This window comes from Botryllus schlosseri, chromosome 1 (assembly GCF_051294905.1).
Source record: "Botryllus schlosseri isolate E-star chromosome 1, Bs_hap1, whole genome shotgun sequence".
NCBI lineage: Eukaryota > Metazoa > Chordata > Ascidiacea > Stolidobranchia > Styelidae > Botryllus > Botryllus schlosseri.
Genome location: NC_137236.1, coordinates 41,687,404 through 41,708,272, shown reverse-complemented (window position 1 = coordinate 41,708,272; position 20,869 = coordinate 41,687,404). Strand labels below are relative to the sequence as shown.

General features: G+C 37.5%; 2 protein-coding genes across 6 annotated transcripts in view; one reads left to right on the top strand and one right to left on the bottom strand.

The window, feature by feature from the left end:
• Positions 1-572: 572 nt before the first annotated feature.
• Positions 573-20,869, bottom strand: part of LOC145450052 (supervillin-like) — a 64,654-nt gene continuing 44,357 nt past the window's right edge. For all 5 annotated transcript variants that reach the window (XM_080328512.1, XM_080328532.1, XM_080328541.1 and 2 more), the window contains 14 exons: positions 18,822-18,943; positions 17,332-17,419; positions 16,030-16,143; positions 14,763-14,914; positions 10,888-11,111; positions 9,711-9,938; positions 6,663-6,773; positions 3,415-3,587; positions 2,375-2,506; positions 2,244-2,316; positions 2,007-2,183; positions 1,803-1,946; positions 952-1,061; positions 573-890 (listed from right to left, as the gene is read on the bottom strand). In XM_080328512.1, the coding sequence (XP_080184638.1) occupies positions 663-890; positions 952-1,061; positions 1,803-1,946; positions 2,007-2,183; positions 2,244-2,316; positions 2,375-2,506; positions 3,415-3,587; positions 6,663-6,773; positions 9,711-9,938; positions 10,888-11,111; positions 14,763-14,914; positions 16,030-16,143; positions 17,332-17,419; positions 18,822-18,943 (2,076 nt within the window). In that variant the 3' untranslated portion in view covers positions 573-662. The remainder of the gene's footprint in view (positions 891-951; positions 1,062-1,802; positions 1,947-2,006; positions 2,184-2,243; positions 2,317-2,374; positions 2,507-3,414; positions 3,588-6,662; positions 6,774-9,710; positions 9,939-10,887; positions 11,112-14,762; positions 14,915-16,029; positions 16,144-17,331; positions 17,420-18,821; positions 18,944-20,869) is intronic.
• On the top strand, positions 11,109-13,263 carry LOC145438217 (ficolin-2-like). Its single transcript, XM_080315613.1, has 3 exons — positions 11,109-12,749; positions 12,910-13,006; positions 13,112-13,263. The coding sequence occupies exons 1-3, from the start codon at positions 12,642-12,644 to the stop codon at positions 13,261-13,263; spliced, it is 357 nt and encodes a 118-aa protein (XP_080171739.1). The 5' UTR covers positions 11,109-12,641.

The window sequence follows — 20,869 nt, the reverse complement described above, 5'->3', positions numbered from 1 at the left end:
TTTCTCCATACCGATAAGTAGCTGTTGTTTGTTCATCATCATGTATCTAGTCACTGAACATGTCCTGAATCAATCTTAAATCATTATCTGCCAACCAACCTACAATGCGCTTACAGAATCACCGCCGTTAGTAGACTCCTTCAACAACAGATCAGCAAGCCACTGCCGTCGTGATCACTGAAGCATAGCTTATTAGCCAATCGAAAGCCGTGATTTCGTGATTACTGGTCTTGTTGCCGTTCTATGGGTTGCTGGTACGCCCAGCACTCGTCGGTAGCTACTTTCAAACGCTTTGCGACAAATCTTAACGACGTTCCTGTGAGCTTATTCCAGGCTCATTGCGGTTTTTTAACAATTCCAGGCCCTACATTTTCCAAGACACCTCACTCAGCTTTATCGATAAATCTGAATACATGAGCAATTGAGCAGAGAAAGAATGAAAAAATGACAGCAATATATATGCAATTCCCGATCATATTGACCGATTCAATCATGAATGATTGAAATTTTTCGTTGGAGAGCCCTGACCTGAACTGAGTTGATGATAGTTGGCTACTGCTGCGACACGGAAGCATGCTGTGAATAAATTTACTAGAAATCTGGCAGTCTGGAGTGCAGTAAAAGAGGCGCGTATGGCTCACAAAGCATAATACGGAAATAAACTAAAAGAAATTCTTCTCTTGTCTCAGTTTGATCTGTTTCCAAGCCGGCAATTTGTAATATTCTGCTTTTGTCATTTGGAAAAGTTGCTCGAAGTCTCGGTTGGAAAGGTAGGTTTCCAGATGTCGAGCGTCGACTCCGTCCGGGAGCTCTTTGGCCGTGAGCTCCTGCAGAGAGTACGTGACTCGAGTCAGTTTGCTCAGAACCTGACTCACTTTCGTCGGTTTCACCTGAAAACGGAACGTCGATTTGTAAAGTAGAAAGTAGTCTGAAATAGGGAATATTTGTCACCAGCTTGAGTCGCGCAGATTTCTCTTTTTCTTTCCAGGCGGGAAAAGCGTTCGTGAAATCCGTCGTCTCGTTTCCGGACTCGATCCAAATTGACTCGGCTCGATCGAACTCTGAAAAATGCCACGAATTAGACTTCATCTTTGCAATTAAGTATTAAGAAAATGACTCCAAAACAAAAATATTGCAACTATTCTATAAGATATTTTGTTCGTGTTATCATTCCTTTACTGTCATTCATATTTTATCTTTCCATATTGACTCCGACCTTATGTTATATATTCCCAGATTTCATATCTATCCCCAACTTTTGAATTATTGTCAGTAGGGTCAAGCCCGCCTTTGACTGCTTGCGATCCTTTCGCTAAAACAGCAGAATGTCTTGCTTGCTGAATTTCTACCAACAACATATGCTGATTGCCTCATTTGAGCATGAGTATGCAAAACTTGAGTTACATAGATATTTGGCAAGTGTGATATTTGGCAAGTGTAGATATTTGGCAATATTGTCAATTGCACTGCACTGAGAAGAAAATGATATTTCACAAAGCGTCCGACAATTAACATTTAGATTTCCAGCAGACGTAGACGTAGGTGGATCCGAACACGGTCGTTATACATCAGCAGAAATAAAAATTTCGCAAAGAGATTGGGATTTGTAAAATTTTATTGAATTGGCAATGGATTAGGATTGGAGATTTTCTCCCGAATGATTTGGATTGGATTTACTAATTTTCACAGCCAACAATTTTCTGGGGGACGAACTAAATTCTGATCAGTTATTAAATCAAGGGAATTGCTTGAAAAGTAGCCGACGGTTTCCGTTAAAAACTACTTGACAAAACTTCGAGTACTTTTGCAAAAGTCGATGGCAGTCTCCACGGCGAGTCGCTTTATGACGTCATCGCGTCTCTTGGCGGACGCCGTTGTGACGTCACACTCGCCGTCGCGGTGATGATAAAGGAAGGTCCCGAAAGTGCAGTCGACCAGAAATAACCCTGAAAACATGATCCGGTTGCCAAGGGGATAAGAGCAAAAGGTCACTCCCGGTCACCGACCTCGGGTCATCTGACTCTGTTCCACGGCCAGCACGTCTGTGACGTCACGAGGGGAAATTCCCAGCGCTGAGAAGGTGTTCGCGTCGATGGTGAATTCCCAAACGCGAGTCGCTCTCGTCTCCAATTCGGGTTTTTCCCAAAGACTCGAAAAATGCTCGACTCGTTGCAGACCGACGGCTGCGATTTTCGGGATTTTTGTCGAAATTTTTGGATTTTTGGGAAAATTTCGACACCGACCTTCCCAGAAATGTTCCAACTCTTTTCCTTCTTCTTCTGTCGTCGTTTTCAAGCCCTGCACGCGATCGTTCAACTGGAACAAAACAAATCTCGTTTTGAGCTCGGCCTGAATTCGATCGAGCGAGACAAACCCGCCGGAGCGCGACGTCAGCAAGCCGAGAGTTTGAAGTACGAGTTCCTTTCCACAAAATGGTTTCGCAATTCCGTTTTTGGAGCAAAACGAACGAGCAGAAAGATCGGAGAGATTTGCAGCAGCACGGGACCTGAGAACGAGAATTTGTTGGCAATTCTGCTTTGAACTTTGCTTATTTCGGACATTTCTGGAGTATGATGTGCTTACTCGAGTAGATATCATCACTTCTACCTTTTAAAAATCAACGGATAAGTCCTTCCAAGAAGATTTTGTTGTTAAAGCAGCAATGTCACACGCTAATTGGCATGCAAACTTGGCACAACCAACCAACACTTATTGGCGGTCTAAAAATCAACAATTGGCTTGTGACTTTTTTTCTGTACATTTTCAAGACAAAGTTCTATGGAAGTGAGATAGAAACATGTTGCTTCCGCAGATTTTAAACCCAAAACTGGCTTTCTAGTATAAGCGGTTATCAAGATACGGCAAAGTTAGCTCTTTTTGACTCGTTTGTTGAAATTAGAGGGAGCAAGAACTTGAAATCATTATGGAAGTTATTCATTTTTAAAATCCTTATTCCTGAAGCATAGGAATCGGGAATCACTTTTTCAAAATTTTCAATCTTAGAATAGTGGAGTGAAATCCAGAAAAAATGGTCAATTATACACGACATTGTGGTCGGTTCACTAAAAAATGGTCGTCACTTTCGTTCGAACCACGAAATTCTGATTTAGCGTCATTTCTGCCCATTTTCACTTCAATTTGTCCACTATCTCAGCTCTAAAAGCTCTAAAGGAAGACGAATTGTCAAAAAGAGGTCATTTAGGCGACCTCAGAGAACATTTATAAAAACCAGAGAAAGGACAATGTGCGGTAACCCTAATGAAGCACAACCGTGTAAGCTCATTTCAATTGCCAATAGCCTTCTGATACAAACATACTGCTGTTGATGTTTGTTGGGGTTTCGGGGGCCCAAATTTCAATCATTTTACCCCGATAACTTGTACAAATCTTGGCAAAATACTTTGCTAATCGAACCTCAACCAACGACACGGATTTTTCGCAATTTCCTTTCACTCGGAACATCTTCCAAGTGTAGCTGCCTCTTCTGGAGCCGTGCTTGCCGTTTTCTATCGTCAATGCGCCGTCAAAACATTTGTCGAACGCGAGAGGAGATGTGGACTCGCTCACGCTCATCACGGGCCATTCTCCTGAGTAGGGAATACGTCACATATTATTATGTTATAAATAGGGCACAATTTCAATGTGGTCAGCCAACAACTGCTGCTGTTGAATGTTTTTTCTCCATTCTTGGCACCTACTACTTAGTAAGAACAGACACTTTCTACCCGAGAATATAGGAAAGCATCTTTCGTTGTACCACAAATTTTTTTAATTTCTTTCCACTACAATGCGTGATGTAACAACTGGAAATCCTCATTGGGCTAGATTTCGTTAAAATACAGTTTTTGCATATGAAAATTTGTCAGTTTTTTAAGCAAAAAAGTTAAACTACATGGAAAGGATCAACAGTTCCAACCAGAAATGAAGATAAGCAGTAGGCCTACAATTCTAACATATGTCGGAAAACAACTAATTTGCATACGCTTCGTCAAATTTGGTCAAAATTAAGATTTTTTAGAAAAAAAAGGTCAAAATTAAGATTTTTAGGTAAAAAAGGTCAAAATTTTGATCTTTTAGGACAAAATTTTCCGTTTATTAGGTCAAAAAATATCACCCTAGTCATGGCAATTCAGGATCACAGGCTAGACAACTGTACGCACAAAAAAATCGCCCTAATTGTAACATTCGCCATTCTCGTTGTACAGTAAAAATTGTACAGTATAACATGTTATTACTACAATAAAAAAATCAAAGGTCTAATGCAGCGGTCGGGAACCTTTTTTGTCCGAAGAGCCATATTGGCCCTATATTTTCCATTTTAACTCCGAAAGAGCCATACATGCCAATCAAATGTTACGTCACAATTTAAATTTCGTGACGTCATGGTAGCGCTAAATTCAAACTCACTACATGGGATTCGTCGTGTGCGCCACATTTTCTCTGTAAAAACTCGTACTTATCATGCTGGTTGCTTTATTTGAGCATGCGGAACCTGAGTTACGAGAACGTATAGGTTTGTCGTGATGATCCTTTTAAATGCGAGAATCCATGATCACATGTGTAGGTGAAGCCAGGCATGGTCCCTACAGCAGTATGTAGGCCTGCATACTCTAAGCTGTGATACATTAGTGGCGTGGGGCCAGAGGAGGCAAGTGAGGAAGTACCTCACCTGTCATCAGGATGAGTGAACGAAAATTATGAAATACACAATTACTCAGAGGTGGTAAAAGTAGTCAAGAAAGCTAGTAATTTTCAACTTGAGTTGCTAGACATGCAGTCAGATATCGAGCTCAATAATTTGAAAGTGAAAACTTACTTGTATTTTGGAGTTAAGTTCCAAAGAGAACGTGTCCTACTATTGGTAGTTTCTATTGATGTTCACGAATGACTAGACACTGAAAATTTTACTCCTAATTTCACACAATTTGTATGTTTATTGTTCGATAATGAAGCGCGAAACGAGAGGTAAAAGGCACAGACCGGCCAAGCCTCACTATTGATAACGCAATTCATCGTAATTAGCTTCGGCTTTATTATATTATTCGGCTTAGCTTTATTATACCTGATATTAATCGAATGTAACAGTCACAACGATTCCGAAAATCTAAATACTGATCGACTTATCAATTCTCAAAGTATTCAGCGGTAACATGTAACGTTGCGACACGCCTATCACCGGTACGACAGAGCTACTTGCCAATCAAGAACGTAGATAGCAATGGCGTTGTTTGTAAGTCGAGTTTGTAATTGTGAATGTCACGTCCACGGCAGCTCATTTCGCATCGTAGATCAGGAAGACAATGTGTATTTGAGAACTGCGTTGCGATTGTGATATCGGCGTCGCCTTGTCTGCTATTCCCTTTCATTAATTAACGTATCTCACAATCCAAGATTTCGAGTCGAGTGCATAAAATTCGTAAGTGATATTGGTCGCCGGCGCGGCAGTAACTTAAATTTGAGGATTTTGAAAAGAGAGAGAGGGTCCGAGCCCCTGAACTGAAGACTGCATTGTCATTACCTCTCAAAGACATGTTTATGCTGAGAAGAGAATGATTATTCTAGCCGTGAAGAAAATTTACTGACAAGTCCCTGCAATATTGATCAATTCAGTACAAAAATAATTATTTGGCAAAGAGCCATATCTTATACGCAAAAGAGCCATATATGGCTCGCGAGCCATAGGTTCCCGACCACTGGTCTAATGGATAAGAAAATACAATGAAATACTTTGTATGATCTAATCCTAGTTGTGACATTTGATAATTTTGAAAATGTGATTCTAGTTCTAGTTGTGGACTGATTTTCGTTAGTCTACAAATTGATTGATTTTCGTTCGCAGTCTAAAAAGTACAGGTCGACCGATATTGATTTTCACAGGCCGATACCGATACCGATATATCGGCTCACTTACAGGGCCGATACCGATATCATAGGCCGATATTAATATGGAAGGAGCAGAGAACAATTTCACCAAAAATATTATATATTAGGCAAGATGTACATGCCACAGAAAGCGGAACAACAAACGAGAAAACTGAAATTGAGAAGAATTATTGCTTAATTGTGCACATTCGATGAAATTTGGGTTAACCCAAAAAGCAAAACATGATACAGAATTGCAGATCGGTCCAGAAAAAGTAGATTGCAATGCAGGAAGCATAGTTTCTCTGCATTCTCACCCGGCTAATCTCGTCCTCCAAGGGTAAATCTGTCATATGTCGCTTTTCGATTTCTTGAGATTGACGGAGCATTGAATTTCCGAAATTTTTGAATTCTTTTTCAAATATAAAATATCAGCCGATATCGATAATCGGGAAAGCTCTAAATATCAGCCATGTCGATAACCGGTCGACCTCTACTAAAAAGTGAATAGTTGGAGTTCTAGTTGCGCATTTTCAAAAGTCAGTACCGGTAGTTCTAGTTCTAGTTGGAGTTGAAGGTTTCAAAAAGAATAAGTAACATAGTTTTGGGATTGGTTTACAGCAATATTACTTGCAATCTACTTGTAGTTGTACTCAAACTTGCTTGAGCGATCATGTTGCAAAGTAGAGAGTAATTTCGGGATAGCTTTGATTGCCAAACAGCCACTGTTAACTAATGAGTGAATATACCTTTGTAGTGGAAATGCAGCATTGTAAATTGTGTGTTGTTCACAAACAAACCTGTGTCCATGGTAGAAGCAATCATAGCGCAAGCACCTTTCTCGTTCCTCCCGGAATCCGATCCCACCCAACTGAAATAAATGATTCTCTCCCGACCGCTAGTGGACGAACCTGGAACATGAAACTCGACATGAAAATCGGGCTCAAGAAATTAGGAAGCGATGAAAATCAAAATACAAATTTTAGAAATCCAAGTTTATACCCAAAACCTAAAAAATGTGAAAATTGGCTAGCTCTGCTTGCGTTGCAATGAGGTGAAGCAAGCAAACGTTTTAGCTCGCAGGCCGTGTTCAACATTATAATCCATTTGCGGGCGCATCATATAAGATTGGAATCATAAACCATAACGCACTGTTATGGTATTTGATGTGGATATGAAAATAATATGCATGTTTATTTAATTCAAACCAATCATTGGTTTGATGATACCGTGCACGTTAGGGGTCATCAAAAATGATTTTTTTCTCAAATCGTACTGGCTACTTGATAAAATTGTTAGGTTACCTAATTTAAGCCTACACACAAAATTTGGTTCAATTCCAGCCAGTAACCGCATTGCTACAGGAGAAGAAAGTTTTTATTTATTATACAAAAATGAATGAAAAACATTTGAAAATTTTCCGTTCACCCCATGAAAGTGTTAGGTTGTCTATACAAACGCTATTCACCAAATTTGGTTCAATTCCAATCAGTGGAAGCGGAGTTATTGCCGTCGAAAAATTTTGTCAGGGGAAATCGTCAGCAACTGGTAGAGGTTTCAAAAGAACAAGGCCTTGTAGTCGACTTTTATCAAAATACACCAGCCAGGGCTTTGTCAACAAAAAGAGTTCGTGTACCATCTAAAAATAGCACATTGAACGCTCCTATTCGATATTTCATGCTGGTGACGTCATATTTTGTGCTACCATTGTTGATGACCAATGTTCTGTATAATTCTGTACTAGTTGCTGACGATCACCCCTAAAAAGTCTGCCGGAAATAATCTGGTTGATTTTAATATGAATGAACTATTCAACAGAACGAAAAGTAATAAACTTGCTTGTTGGCCAATGTTAAATTACACTCGTGGTTCGACCCATTCCTGTTTTGACTTTCTGTGATGTTTAGCAGTTGAAACCTTTTAAAATGTGTTGGCCGTGAGGTCGGGCTATTGCGCAAGCAATGAAAGAAATACACTAACGTAAGATTTTTAATAGGCATTCTATCAATATCAATATAGGCCGGCAGTTACGGAATAAAAATGAAGAATATCGGCCTGGTGTAAATGACAATAATAGTCGACAAACACCATGAATACCTCAAAACAAAAACAAAAAAATTAACTGGAATTTTTCGTAGGGCCATACTTCGTTAAAATGCAAGAAATTTGTTAGTTTTTAAGGCAAAAAAGTGTTTTATACAGGCCAAACTACTTCATAAGGACAGACAGTTCCAACCAGAAATGAAGTTAAATAGTACGATTCCAACATCATGTGGGAGAACACCTAATTTGCATACGTCAGGTCAAATTTGATCAAAATTAAGATTGTTAGGTAAAAATTGTCAAGATTTTGATTTTTTTGGGCAAAATCTACCATTTTTTATGTAAAAATAAAATCGCCCTACTTATCACGTTTCTTGAGCCTTTTGCGGGCCGCACAAAACGGTGTTTGCCGACCCCTGTTGGAATAGATTTGAGCTGTCTTGGAAAGCAAAACGACAGATGTACATGTACATTGTAGGCTACAACCTTACTTAAACTTGCAGCAGTTTGAAGTCAGTTTCGAGTCGCGATTTTTTATTTTTTAAATACTCAATTCATTGCGCATTACTCAAGAATATGATGGCCATGACAGACATTCATTTTAACTTCAAAGAACTATAAAAAACTATAAAAGTGCCTTGTGACTTGACACATCCCTTAAAGCAGGGGTGGGCAAACTTTTGAGCTCGCGGGCAGCATTCAACATCTGAATCCATTCGCGGGCCGCACTATATAAAATTGAGATTATAAACCAAAACGCAATATTGATATTTGATTATATAGCGAGGCCATGGATATAATACATGGGCTTATTTAAAACAAGCCAAACATTGCTTTGATGATATCGTACGCGCGGCAGAAACCTATATAGTGGCGGGATTTGATAGGCTGGATGACCTCAATGACCAATTTGTCCAAACTATAGAGATGAAAGTCGGTTTGCCCGATTATTACAACCGGATTAAAATTTAAATCTTTGACAGCGATCTGTACATAGATTTACTAATTCCACTTTGGGTTCAGTCCCAGGACACACAATGCTGACAGCATCATAACTATGTTAGCTTCAAACACGCTTCTACTATGTGTAGATAAAATATAAATACCCCAATTCTATGCATACAGACAACGAATCTACCTAAGACACGCCCGAATCGTTATTATAAGCACAACACTGAAATAATTGAAAATGGAATTGCCAATTCGAAATCTCATTCGTGATCCAAATTATGTCAATCTCGCTGCAGCTATCCCGCTGTGATATTAAGTATTTACCTTAGATCAGACATTCTCAAACACGCCCCCCACCCCTATGATGGCGATATATTTCGCACCCCCTTATCGTCATATCACAAAACGCAACCAGGATGCTAGCAAACCTAACGGGTAGTTTGGTGGTATGGAAGGTTACGGTAACTGGGGATGAGAGAGATTTTTAAATATTTAATTCAGACTAAATACGGAGCAATAACTTTGAATTGGAAGTGAATCGCGCAAAGCGCGATAAATTTTCGATCGATCTCAGCTTCGAGCCCCCTTTCAGATGCTTTCACGCCCCCGAGGGGGACGTGCCCACCAGTTTGAGAACCACTGTCTTAAAAATATCATGGTGAAATATACTCAGAAAAAGTAAATCAAGTCCCTGCAATAATTCGATTTTTAGTACGCATTTTATCAATATTTGAAAAAAAGTTTCTTTAGACTCTCGCGGGCCGCACAGAACGGTGTTGCGGGCCGTAGCTTGCCCACCCCTGCCTTAAACTGCAGTAGTAGTATGTGCAGATAGAGATATCAAAAAAAAATACCTGTATCTGTGATGTTGGTCGCACTTTTGCTGTTTTCGAACCTTCCTCGACTTGAAATTGAATATTTCCATTTGACGACGTACGAATTTCCTCGACGCAAAACGGAATCGCGCATTTTTTCGACGCTGTTTTCCGACACCAAAAACAGTTCCGTTTCCGACGTGACGATTTCCAGAACGCGGCCGTCACCGTCGACGATTTCACCGTCACCCAACGCGACGTCAAAGCCTGGAAATCGGGTTGGAAGTCTGTGTTTAATGTTGTGAGCCTAAAAATTTGGTTGAAACATCTTTGGGAGCAAGAAAATTGGGATGAACTCCAGAGATTTAAGCTTATGAGCCTGGAAATTTGGTTTAAATTCAAATATTTAAAATCGTAAGCCTGAAAATTGCGTTAAAAGAAGCTTGTGAGCCTGAAAATCAGGTTAAAACTTCATTTTCACTTTCCAATGAATATGACTTAATTAGTTATTAATGTAACTGATAAAGTTAAATTAATTGACAAGGGGAAATTAAATAGGGTGTGAAAGGCTGAAAGCTACCAAAGTTTTACGTTTATATATATCGTCTGCTATCGGCGCAATGATGATACACGCTTGTGAGCCTGAAAATTGGGTTAAAATTCTGAGATCCAAGCTCATGAGCCTGAAAAATGCTTGAAGTTAGCTTGTGAGCCTGGAAATTGGGTTCAAATTACAAGATTTGTGCATGCGAGACTAAATATTCAGTTAAAATATCCTTGTGCACCTGAAAATTTAAATTCAGAGATTTAAGCTTGTGAGCCTAAATATTCAGTTGAAATTATCCTTGAAAGCCTGAAAATTGGGATGAAATTCAGAGATTTAAGTTTGTGATCTAGAAAATGAGCTTGTCGAGTTGAAAATAACTTGTGAGACTTAATATTGGGATAAAATTCAATTGGGGTGGATATTCATTTAAGCTTGTGATACTAAATATTGGGTCGCGAATCAGATATTCAAGCTTGTGAGGCTAAATATTTAGTTAAAATATTCTAGTGAGCCTGAAAATTGAAATTCAGAGACTTAAGCTTGTGGTCATGAAAATTTGGTTGAAATAAGCTTGTTGGGTTGAAAATAGCTTGAGACTGGAATTGTGGTATTCAAGGTTTTTTATTATTTTTTAGCAGATCAATTAAATAGCCTAATCAAAGATCATACCATCAACAATAAGAGGAAAATGTTTTGGTTTGTTTTCCATCATCTTTAGGACGTCACAAGGTTTCAAATCGATAGCAATTTCCGTTTTCGCCCCGATTTCAGATTCCGTTTTTCCTCGATTATTTTCCCGCAGAACGGCTTCGTCTTTTGCGGTTTCTCGATGAATATTGGACCAGTCGTCGAATTTTTCTTGGAAGAGAGACGTTTCTAGATTCTCGTTCACTCTGAAAAATGATAAAAAAAATCATAAGAAATAAAAAATATTTGGAAGAATCAAAATAATAAATTAATCGCAATTATCAATTTGGAAGAATTTTGCAAAATTTATTCAATTATATTTCACTATAGCTAGTCAATTCGAAGCAGAAGTAACTTTTATAAATTTGGACTCAATTACACGTATACTAAGTTTCATAATCAATTTTGTTTAATTTCCAGATTCTCGTTAACTCTGGAAAAATATCAAAATATTTATCAAAAAATATAAAAGATCGTAAAAATGAAAAATTATCGAAGAATTAAAATTAATTCTATTTAAAAATTTTTTTATTCCACTACAGCAGTGTTTCTCAACCCCGAGTCCGCGGACTCATTTGAGTCCGCGAGCACAGAAATTTTAAGTAACATAATCGGCTCGGCACACACGTTGACAGATTGTCAACCTGTTATCAAGGACAAAGCTCTCATTAAGTGTGGGTTGAGTGAAAACCAGTGCTTGCTTTTTTGTTGATACCGTATTACACTCTCCTGGAGAGAAATCAAAAAACCTACTTTTCGTTAATATAAAGCTTGAGATATATATAGACGAGCTTGAGAAGAGTCAGCGGGTCAAAAAGGTTGAGAACCACTGCACTACAGCTACTAAAGTAGGAGTAACTTTGTAATTTTCTACTCACTTTCAAGTAGAAGTAGCGTCTTTGAAGTAAAAATGTGAGTATGCTAGGATTGAAAAATATGACAATCATCAATTTAGTTCGAGTTCTACAAAATTTTATTACAATATATTCCACAATAACTACTTGAGTAAAAGTGTTTGCGTCCGCAATATCAGATGTTTTTAATATTTTTATTGACGGCTCATTACGGCATCACAAATGTTAATTACGGAATCAGTGGTTAATTAGGGAATGAGTGCGTAGTCATATCTCATTGCAAAATCCGCTAGTAGGCGCTAAAGAGTGTCGGGATTTGAGCAACAAAAATATGGCAATCAAAGTGTAGCTCTAAGTCCAATCTAATTTGGAAAAAAATATGTAGCTCTAATTTTAATCTAATTAGAAAAAAATTGTGCAGCTCTAATTCTAAACTAGTTTGGAAAAGTTGTGTAGGTATAATTCTGATCTAATTTGTAAAAAAAGTTGCGTAGCTGTAATTTCAAAGTAATTTAGAAAAATCTGTGTAGCTCTAATTCCAATCAAGTTTGGAAAACATTGTGTAGCTCTAATCTAATTCAGAAAAGCTATCATTTTCTAGTTGTCCGCAAGTCTGCAAGATCTGATCATTTTGATTTGTATTCAAGCGAGATCGAGGCATCGCTAATTTCGTTTCAAAGAAGCTTTCCTTCTGATCTGATGCTAGACCGATTGAGCTTACTGTGAAACGCGTTCCAACGCATTTCCTAAGCGTTGTCAGGAAGTCCTCTTGAAGGAAGGGTTAGTTGTGTAGAACATATGCAATTGGTGAACAACACATTTGTTTGCAAGGCTCAGTTGAAGTTGGGCGCATCTTTTTTTACGCGTGCTGCGTGACTAAAAATGTCGCCGAGGGTGTGGCTTCTTGTGACATTCGGACTTGCGAACCACGAGCTTCGACTGAGAGCAGAAGAGATGAAGAAAACGTGTGCTGCACACGAGAAATGGACTGTGAGTAGAATTTTTAACCTTGGCAACATCGCTAACAAGTCAAAGTTTATTATAAGGCCGAGACACCCTCAAATTTTGAGCCGTAACCTCGAACCCACAGTTATAGAAGAAAAGTCGTGAGATTTGTTGGACTTTGTGAGTTTTATGAATTCCGTTTCAGGTTTTCCAGCGAAGAAAATATGGAAATGTTGATTTCGACCGAGGTTGGGAGGATTACAAGAACGGATTCGGGGATTGCGATGGAGATTTCTGGCTTGGTTAGGGGGGTTTTGCGTTATATTTGAATCGGAGTTTGAGTAATAGAGTCTCCATTGATAGTGTAGTGATATAAAAGCGACGGCTTCTATCGTATCTGTTTCCAGGGCTCGAGACAGTGCACCAGTTGACAAAAGGAGGAAACATGTCGTTGGAAATCAACATGATGACGAGAGAGAGACCAGGCTATCATGAAGCAGGAATCCATGTGTGGGCAAAATACAGGCAAGCTTTGTTTGGACGCCTCAATCATGATTAAATAAGAACTGCTTGTTGATTTTCCAGCCATTTCAGCGTCGGTCCTGAATCCGACAACTACAGACAGACTACAGATCCGGTTATCCCGGGATGGGAGATGGTCTCGTGTTCAGCAGCAATAAACAATTCTCGACGCCCGGCGCGGATCACGATGGTTGGTCTGGGAATTGTGCCGCTTACTACGAAGGTCCCTGGTGGTATGATGACGACTGCAACAGCTTCAGCCTGAACGGAAACTTCAACAAAACAGACGTCAACGGACTCTTCTGGGATGACCGGTACAACGAGGGCTTCTTCCTCCTTTGCTGCTCGGAGATGAAGATTAGCGAAAGGCCGTGAAATAGCAACTGTGACGTCACATGCGGACCCAGCCGTCTGCCACTGTGACATCACGGCATCCTGTCATACGTCACTAAACACGGAGCCGTTTTCGAGTTGAATAAATATTGTTATGATGGGTGTTGCATTGTTCCATCATTGTTCAATGTTCATGTTGTCACATGTCGGATTTAACAGATGCCTTTCGATTTGGGTGGTGTAATTTTCTGTGCAAGTTTTTGTTGCAGTTATTTTTGACAAAAGTTGCCGTAAAAAGTTGCATTTATTTTTTCACAAAACTTGCACTGAAAAACCACATTTTGCTCGGTTGACTAAAAAAAAGGTCAACTTCCCAGATTGACTAAAAAAAAGGTCGGTTTTCTGGCTCAGCTCCCAAAATACCCGTAAAAGCGTGTATTTCACCAAAATCGAAAATACTTTCATGTAAAATCGAAAAAGTTGCAAAAAGTTGCATGGAAAAAAAATGGACAAAAGTAGCAAGAAGTTGCACTATAAGATTCCTTCAAACAGCTTAAATCAGCATTCTGCATTTCTTACGAGTATTTAGGAATCTGCCGGGAGCTGTAAAAAAAAGTTGCAAAAGCTGCAAAAACTTGCCCTAGTGATAACTGTTGAACGAGTTGAACCACTTTGTTCGTGATATCGCATGGTAATATTCGCGTGTAGTCATTTTTTTCGATTTCCGGTCGCATTTCCAAGTACCACTTGGGCACAGTGCGGTTGTTTTACTATTTTTTTATATTACAATGAAATGGCGGTCTTGGTCGTCAGAGTCTCGAGTCATATGACTTGGTTGACTTGGACTTGACTTGGACACAGGTTCACTGCACACACCGCACACACACCAAGTTAATGTGGCCTACTAGAATTGGGATAAACACCACTATTCATTTGGTTTCATTCTACAAAGTTTTCTTACATTATATTCCACTGCAGCTACTCAAGTGGAAGTAGCATTGCGAATGTCTACTTGGTGTTTTCCAAGTATAAAATTAGGTATTCTAGAATTGAAATATTGCTATAGCTTCACAAGTGGAAGCACCTTGTCAAGTTCTACTCAAACCAAAGTAGTCATTTCAAATACGTGTTGCAAGTACAACCCACAAATCATTTTCAAATCTCTGTTGGTTGTTTTATTTCGTGGTTTTCGTTAAAACGAACCTCGCGAATAACCCGAACGCGGGCCTTTTCCCTTTCAAGTCTTTGCCGTGAAAAGGGCAGACTCCCTGCTCCGTGAAATCGTACTCCTCCTCCCACAGTACTCGAGCAAGTCGGATCGCCAGCCTACGGTCAGCAAACGAAACTTCTTTTCCCTGGTAACGAGAGACTATCGGAATTTACAAACAAAAACCAATCTTTGCATGTTAACACGTGGACAAAATAGAAGACAAGTTTCGACAAGGAAGTAATTCTAGTTCTGAACATTTTCAAAATACAAGCTACAAGTTACGTCAATGCCATATCAGACACCCAATCGCAGACAGGTAACCCTTTCTTGCAAGTCTATGACCAGACCGTGGCATGCCACTCTGCCACCTTCTTACGCATCCTGAATGTGCAAAATCGTATAACGATAGCAGATTTTCGATTCTTGCTCGTGGACGTACTCTGTTTCATGTTAAGGTTCTCGAATCGACTATAATAAAACGTTAGCAACCGATTCTTTGTCGGCAAAAGGCCCGACTCTTTTCCTCCTTGTATTTCATGAGTGTTTCGTCTCTGGCTGTATATTATAGTCGATTTGTTTTGTGCTAATTGCATTTTTGCTTAATGCTCTCGTCGTTGCTATACCATTCTTATGTCACACTACTTATTTCCACTTTATATTTCAAATTGAAATCTCCGTATTTACTGACGGCCGCTCCCGATGAGTATCAGTCGAAAAGCTTGGTGTAAATAAATGCGAATATGAATGTGTTGTTCGTTGCAATATTCAAATTCTGTACCGCAAGGAACCTGTATAATTAGAAGTACTCTGCACCTAGAACCACAACTATTCACTTCACAAAATTCACGACAATTTGGGCAACTCAATTTTAAAAATTACCAACTACAACTAGAACTAGTCTGTTTTCAAAACTAGCACCGCAATTAGAACTAGAACTACTCATCTTTTAACCTCAGAACTACAATTAGATCAACTGACTTTTTAAAATACCCAACTAGTACTAGAACTACTCACTTTTTAAAATGCTCAACTAGTAATAGAACTAACCGATTTTCATACCTCAGAACTTGCATTAGAACTACTTGCTGTTCAAAATCCGCAATTACAACTAAAATTACTCACCTTCCAACCCTCAGAACTGGAACTGGAACTAGTCACTTTTAAAAAATTAGAACTAGAACTACTGACAAAGCAATGTAAACGAATTAGAATAGTGGTTTGTAATATGCGATTCTAAGGCTATAGAAAGGCCCATTTTACCTGCCAGATGTACATTTCCGCTCCAAAATCAAAGACGAACGTGTCTGGTGGTTGGAGCATCGACATTTTGGGCAGTCTGCCCCAAGCTTCGGGGTGAGGAACCAACTTAGAGCCCTGAAATTAGTTGTCGTAGATAAAGTTATTGTCAGGCTAGCATTCTAGTTGACGAGTTATTCTAATTGAATCGATATGTCCCTGATCTAATTTGTGAAATGATTCTATGTTCTCATTTTAAGTGGCTAATTTAATCTAATTTCAAAAACCTTATGCAGCTACGATTCCAATTCTAGTCCAATTTCGAAAAGACGGCAGCTGTAATTCTAATTTGATTTGGAAAAAACTGACTATAAAACTAATTGTAGTCTAATTTCGAAAAAAAAATGTAGATATAATTCTAATATCATTCAAAAAAAATATTTATGATACTAATTATAGTTTAATTTCGAAAAGACTGCAGCTATAATTCTAATCTAATTTGGAAATAAATTAACTATGATACTAATTTGGGTCAAATTTCGAAAAAACTGTGTAGCTATCATTCTAATTTGACTTGAAAAAAAAATAACTATAACAATAATCAGGGTTGTAATGACTCGAGTCATGACTCGACTCGAGTCACGATTTTCTGATGACTCGACTTGACTCGAGTCATTTTTTCAAAATACGGAAATGACTCGACTCGAGTCAATCTGTGTATTGACTCGACTTGGACTCAGGTCATTGCGCATGACTCGAACCAAGTCATATGACTCGAGACTCAGACGACCAAGACCGACATTTCATTGTAATTCCGAAGCCAACACAGTATAAGGATTTCGTCTGTGGGCACTGGTACTCGAATATGCAACCCGAAACTGCTAAAAGTGAGGAAAATTGGTCACTAATTATAATTATTATAATTGCGAATTATAATTGCGAAACATTCGATATCACCAAACGGAGTTATAAAAAGTGAGTTTACCAAGACTTTAACTGGAAAATGAGCAGTCAACACAATGACTTGGACTCGGACTTGAGTCATAATGCCATGACTCGGACTCGACCCTCTGCTCGCTGACTTGGACTCGAGTCAAAACTATAAAAGTAAGATTGACTTGTGACTCGGAGCCTGGTGACTTGGTTACAACCGTGACAATAATCCTCATCTAAATTTCAAAAAAAAAATGTAACTATGACTCTAGTAGTATCCCAATTTCGAAAATCTGTGTGGCTATAATTCTAATTAAAATTGGAAGAAAAACTACAGTAACTATTATTCTAATTCTCATCTAATTGTAATCAACATGTCGTTAGTTGCAATACCGTCATTTTGTAGGTTTTGATTGTAGTTTCGACGTCGACCTCGTAATTTTCGTCACTGCCAGGCGATGGATTTCGGTCCCAATCTCCACTGCAACAAAAATTAATGGCATTATTTGAAATCATTATAAAAAAAATAATTGAATATAAATTGAAAGAATTATAAACTTATAAACTAATAATTTCGGTAATGAAGTAGAATTATGACATTGAATTTCGCGGATTCTCATTAAGAAATCGATTTGATCGAGGGTTCCCATACTCGAGAACAAGTAATGTCATTAGTTTCCACCCAAAGAACCAATAATGATTCCCAAGACACGCCAAAACTACTTCAAGTAGAATTGAAAAATGAAGGTCTGAATAGTATGGGAGAAGTTTCGAAATGTAAATACGGTCGAGGGGTCGTATGCTCAAGCTGTCCAGCAGAATGAAAATTTGGTTGATGAAAATTATAGGTATGTAGTTTTACCACATTACATTAGAATTATAGCTACACTGCTTTTATAAATTACAATTATTGAATGTTAAAAAATTGGACATCTGTTCAATTTCTAGTTGACTACATTTAAAATTAAAGTATGCAGTTTTTCCAAATTACATTATAATCAGAATGATAGATACAGAGCTTTTCCAAATCAGATTAAAACTGGAATTAATGATATTCACGAAAAATTCCGAAATTGAACTCATTCCTGAATTAAATTAGCCTACATATAAAATGATATGAACGCAGTTTTTCCAAATTACACTAGAATTAAAATGATACCTACACCGATTTTCATTATTACATCAGAACTAGAGCTACGGTAATGGAATCTGACTTCAATTTTATAGTTAGATTAAAATTGGTAATAGGTCACAGTTTTCCAAATTCCCATTAGAATTAGAACAATAGCCACACAGCTTGGTCAAATTAGATTTGAATTATAATTAATGCAGTGGCGAAAACTTGGTAATTGCCATCAATTCCTAGTTAGATTACAATTATAATAATCGGTACACAGATTATCCGAGTAATATTAAAATGAGACTGACACAAGTTTTTTTTTAAATTAGATTAGAATTAAAATACTGAATTCGCTAAAACATGGATATTTAATTTAATTTCTAGATAGATTACAATTAGAATAATAGGTGCGCAGATTATCCGAGTAATAATAAATTAGAATAACAGCAAGACCGTTTTTTTAAATTAGATTTGAATTAAAATAATAAATTCGCGAAAACATGGATATTTAATTCAATTTCTAATTAGATTACTAATAGAAGAATTTTTTTTTTTAAATTACACAAGAATTAGAATGATATCAAAACAGCTTATCAAAATTAGATCAGAATTAGTTTACTGAAATCGTGTAAATTTGGTAATTCAATTCAATCAGTTTAGTTCAAATCATAGGTGATTCTACTGGCATTTCACTTCAATTAGTCTAATTAGACTTCCAGAATGAGGTAGTTGTCTAGACAGGGCAGAATAAGTCGATACTTACTGTCCTCCGAGAATGTCCCAGAAGTCCGAATGCAGAGTGGGACTGGAATTCTCCTCGATCGATTTCAGAGAAGATACTTTGCAGCCCAAATCTCCTTTGATCACGATGTAGTCGGCGATTTCCTGGACAAGTCATTTGCAAAGATCGTCAGCAAGTAGCCTACTCAAGTAGGCGGAAGCGAAATTTGAAAATAGGTCGAATTTTTAAATAACAAGTAGCCCACAGACAGCTGACTACTGACTAGTAAGGTTGGTCGACGGTATCTTGCAGGCAAAATAATTTACGCTATGGATTTAGTTTTAGTTTTAGTAATGTTTACTAACAGTGCAAGGAGCAATGTTAATGATGTCACGGTAGTTTTAATATTACTTGAACTACTTGTCTTGAAAATGGCTATCACTACTCATAATTGAGTGGAGCTGACGGAGTTTCTAATTGAAGTAGTTTTAATTAGTTTTTGATATCACCACCAGTAGTTGAGTTTAAATTCAAAGTTATTTCTGCGTCTAATTTGATTAGATTTTGATATCACTACTTGTAGTTGAGAAGAAATGGAAAGTTATTTCCGCTTCTATTTTAATTATATTTTGATATCACTACCAGTAGTTGAGTTTAGGTTGAAATTTATTTCTGCTTCTAATTTAATTAGATTTTGATATCACTACCAGTAGTTGAGTTTAAATTGAAAGCTATCTCTGCACCTAATTTAATTATATTTTGATATCACTACCAGTAGTTGAGTTTAAATTCAAAGTTATTTCCGCTTCTATTTTAATTAGCTTTTGATATCACTACCAGTAGTTGAGTTTAAATTCAAAGTTATTTCTGCTTCTAATTTAATTATATTTTGATATCACTACCAGTAGTTGAGTTTAGGTTGAAAGTTATTTCTGCTTCTAATTTAATTAGATTTTGATATCACTACCAGTAGTTGAGTTTAAATTGAAAGCTATCTCTGCACCTAATTTAATTATATTTTGATATCACTACCAGTAGTTGAGTTTAGGTTGAAAGTTATTTCTGCTTCTAATTTAATTAGATTTTGATATCACTACCAGTAGTTGAGTTTAAATTGAAAGCTATCTCTGCACCTAATTTAATTATATTTTGATATCACTACCAGTAGTTGAGTTTAGGTTGAAATTTATTTCTGCTTCTAATTTAATTAGATTTTGATATCACTACCAGTAGTTGAGTTTAAATTGAAAGCTATCTCTGCACCTAATTTAATTATATTTTGATATCACTATCAGTAGTTGAGTTTAGGTTGAAATTTATTTCTGCTTCTAATTTAATTAGATTTTGATATCACTGCCAGTAGTTGAGTTTAAATTCAAAGTTATTCCTGCTATTTTAATTAGTTTATGATAATACAACTTGTAATTGTAGTTGAGAAGAAATGGAAAGTTATTTCTGATTCTATTTTAATTAGGTTATGATAATACAACTTGTAATTGTAGTTTGGAAGAAATTGATAGTTATTTTTGGTTCTATCTCCATAAGGTTATGATAATACAACTTGTAATCGTAGTTGAGAAGTAATTAAAGTTATTTCTTATTCTATTTTAAGTACTTTTTAATATTTACAACTGTAGTTGAGAAGAAATTTAAAGTTATTTCAGTTTTTTTCCTCTTTTATTATGCTAGTTTTTGATATCACTAGAGGTTTCCCTAAAAAACGCTGCACAGCCAATTTGGTTCAATACTGATCAATATAGGCCGCCGCAGAGCCAATTTGAATTTTTTATTTATCACGGAAAATGTCCAAAAATTTTTCTGTGAACACCATGAAATTTTGGCGCTTCTTCGATCTATGCCCCAGATCGAAACAGTGTTTCCCGTGACACCAACAAATGTTTTTCATGAACACAATTGAATTTATGAACGTCAAAATAAATTGTTTCTTGCTTTTGGAGAGAGGGATGTTAGGGTTGGATGTGGGTTGGGACATCCCAAGATTAGGGTAGGGGATATTATGTTTCGGAGATGGTGGAATATTGGGGTTGGGGGAATTGGGATATCAGGGGGTGGATATCGTGTCCCTGTCC

Coding starts and splice junctions, on each gene's coding strand:
- LOC145438217 (XM_080315613.1), top strand. CDS start 12,642: ATGTCGCCGAGGGTGTGGCTTCTTGTGACATTCGGACTTGCGAACCAC. Junction 12,750..12,909: donor CTGCACACGAGAAATGGACT/GTGAGTAGAATT, acceptor ATTCCGTTTCAG/GTTTTCCAGCGAAGAAAATA. Junction 13,007..13,111: donor CGATGGAGATTTCTGGCTTG/GTTAGGGGGGTT, acceptor ATCTGTTTCCAG/GGCTCGAGACAGTGCACCAG.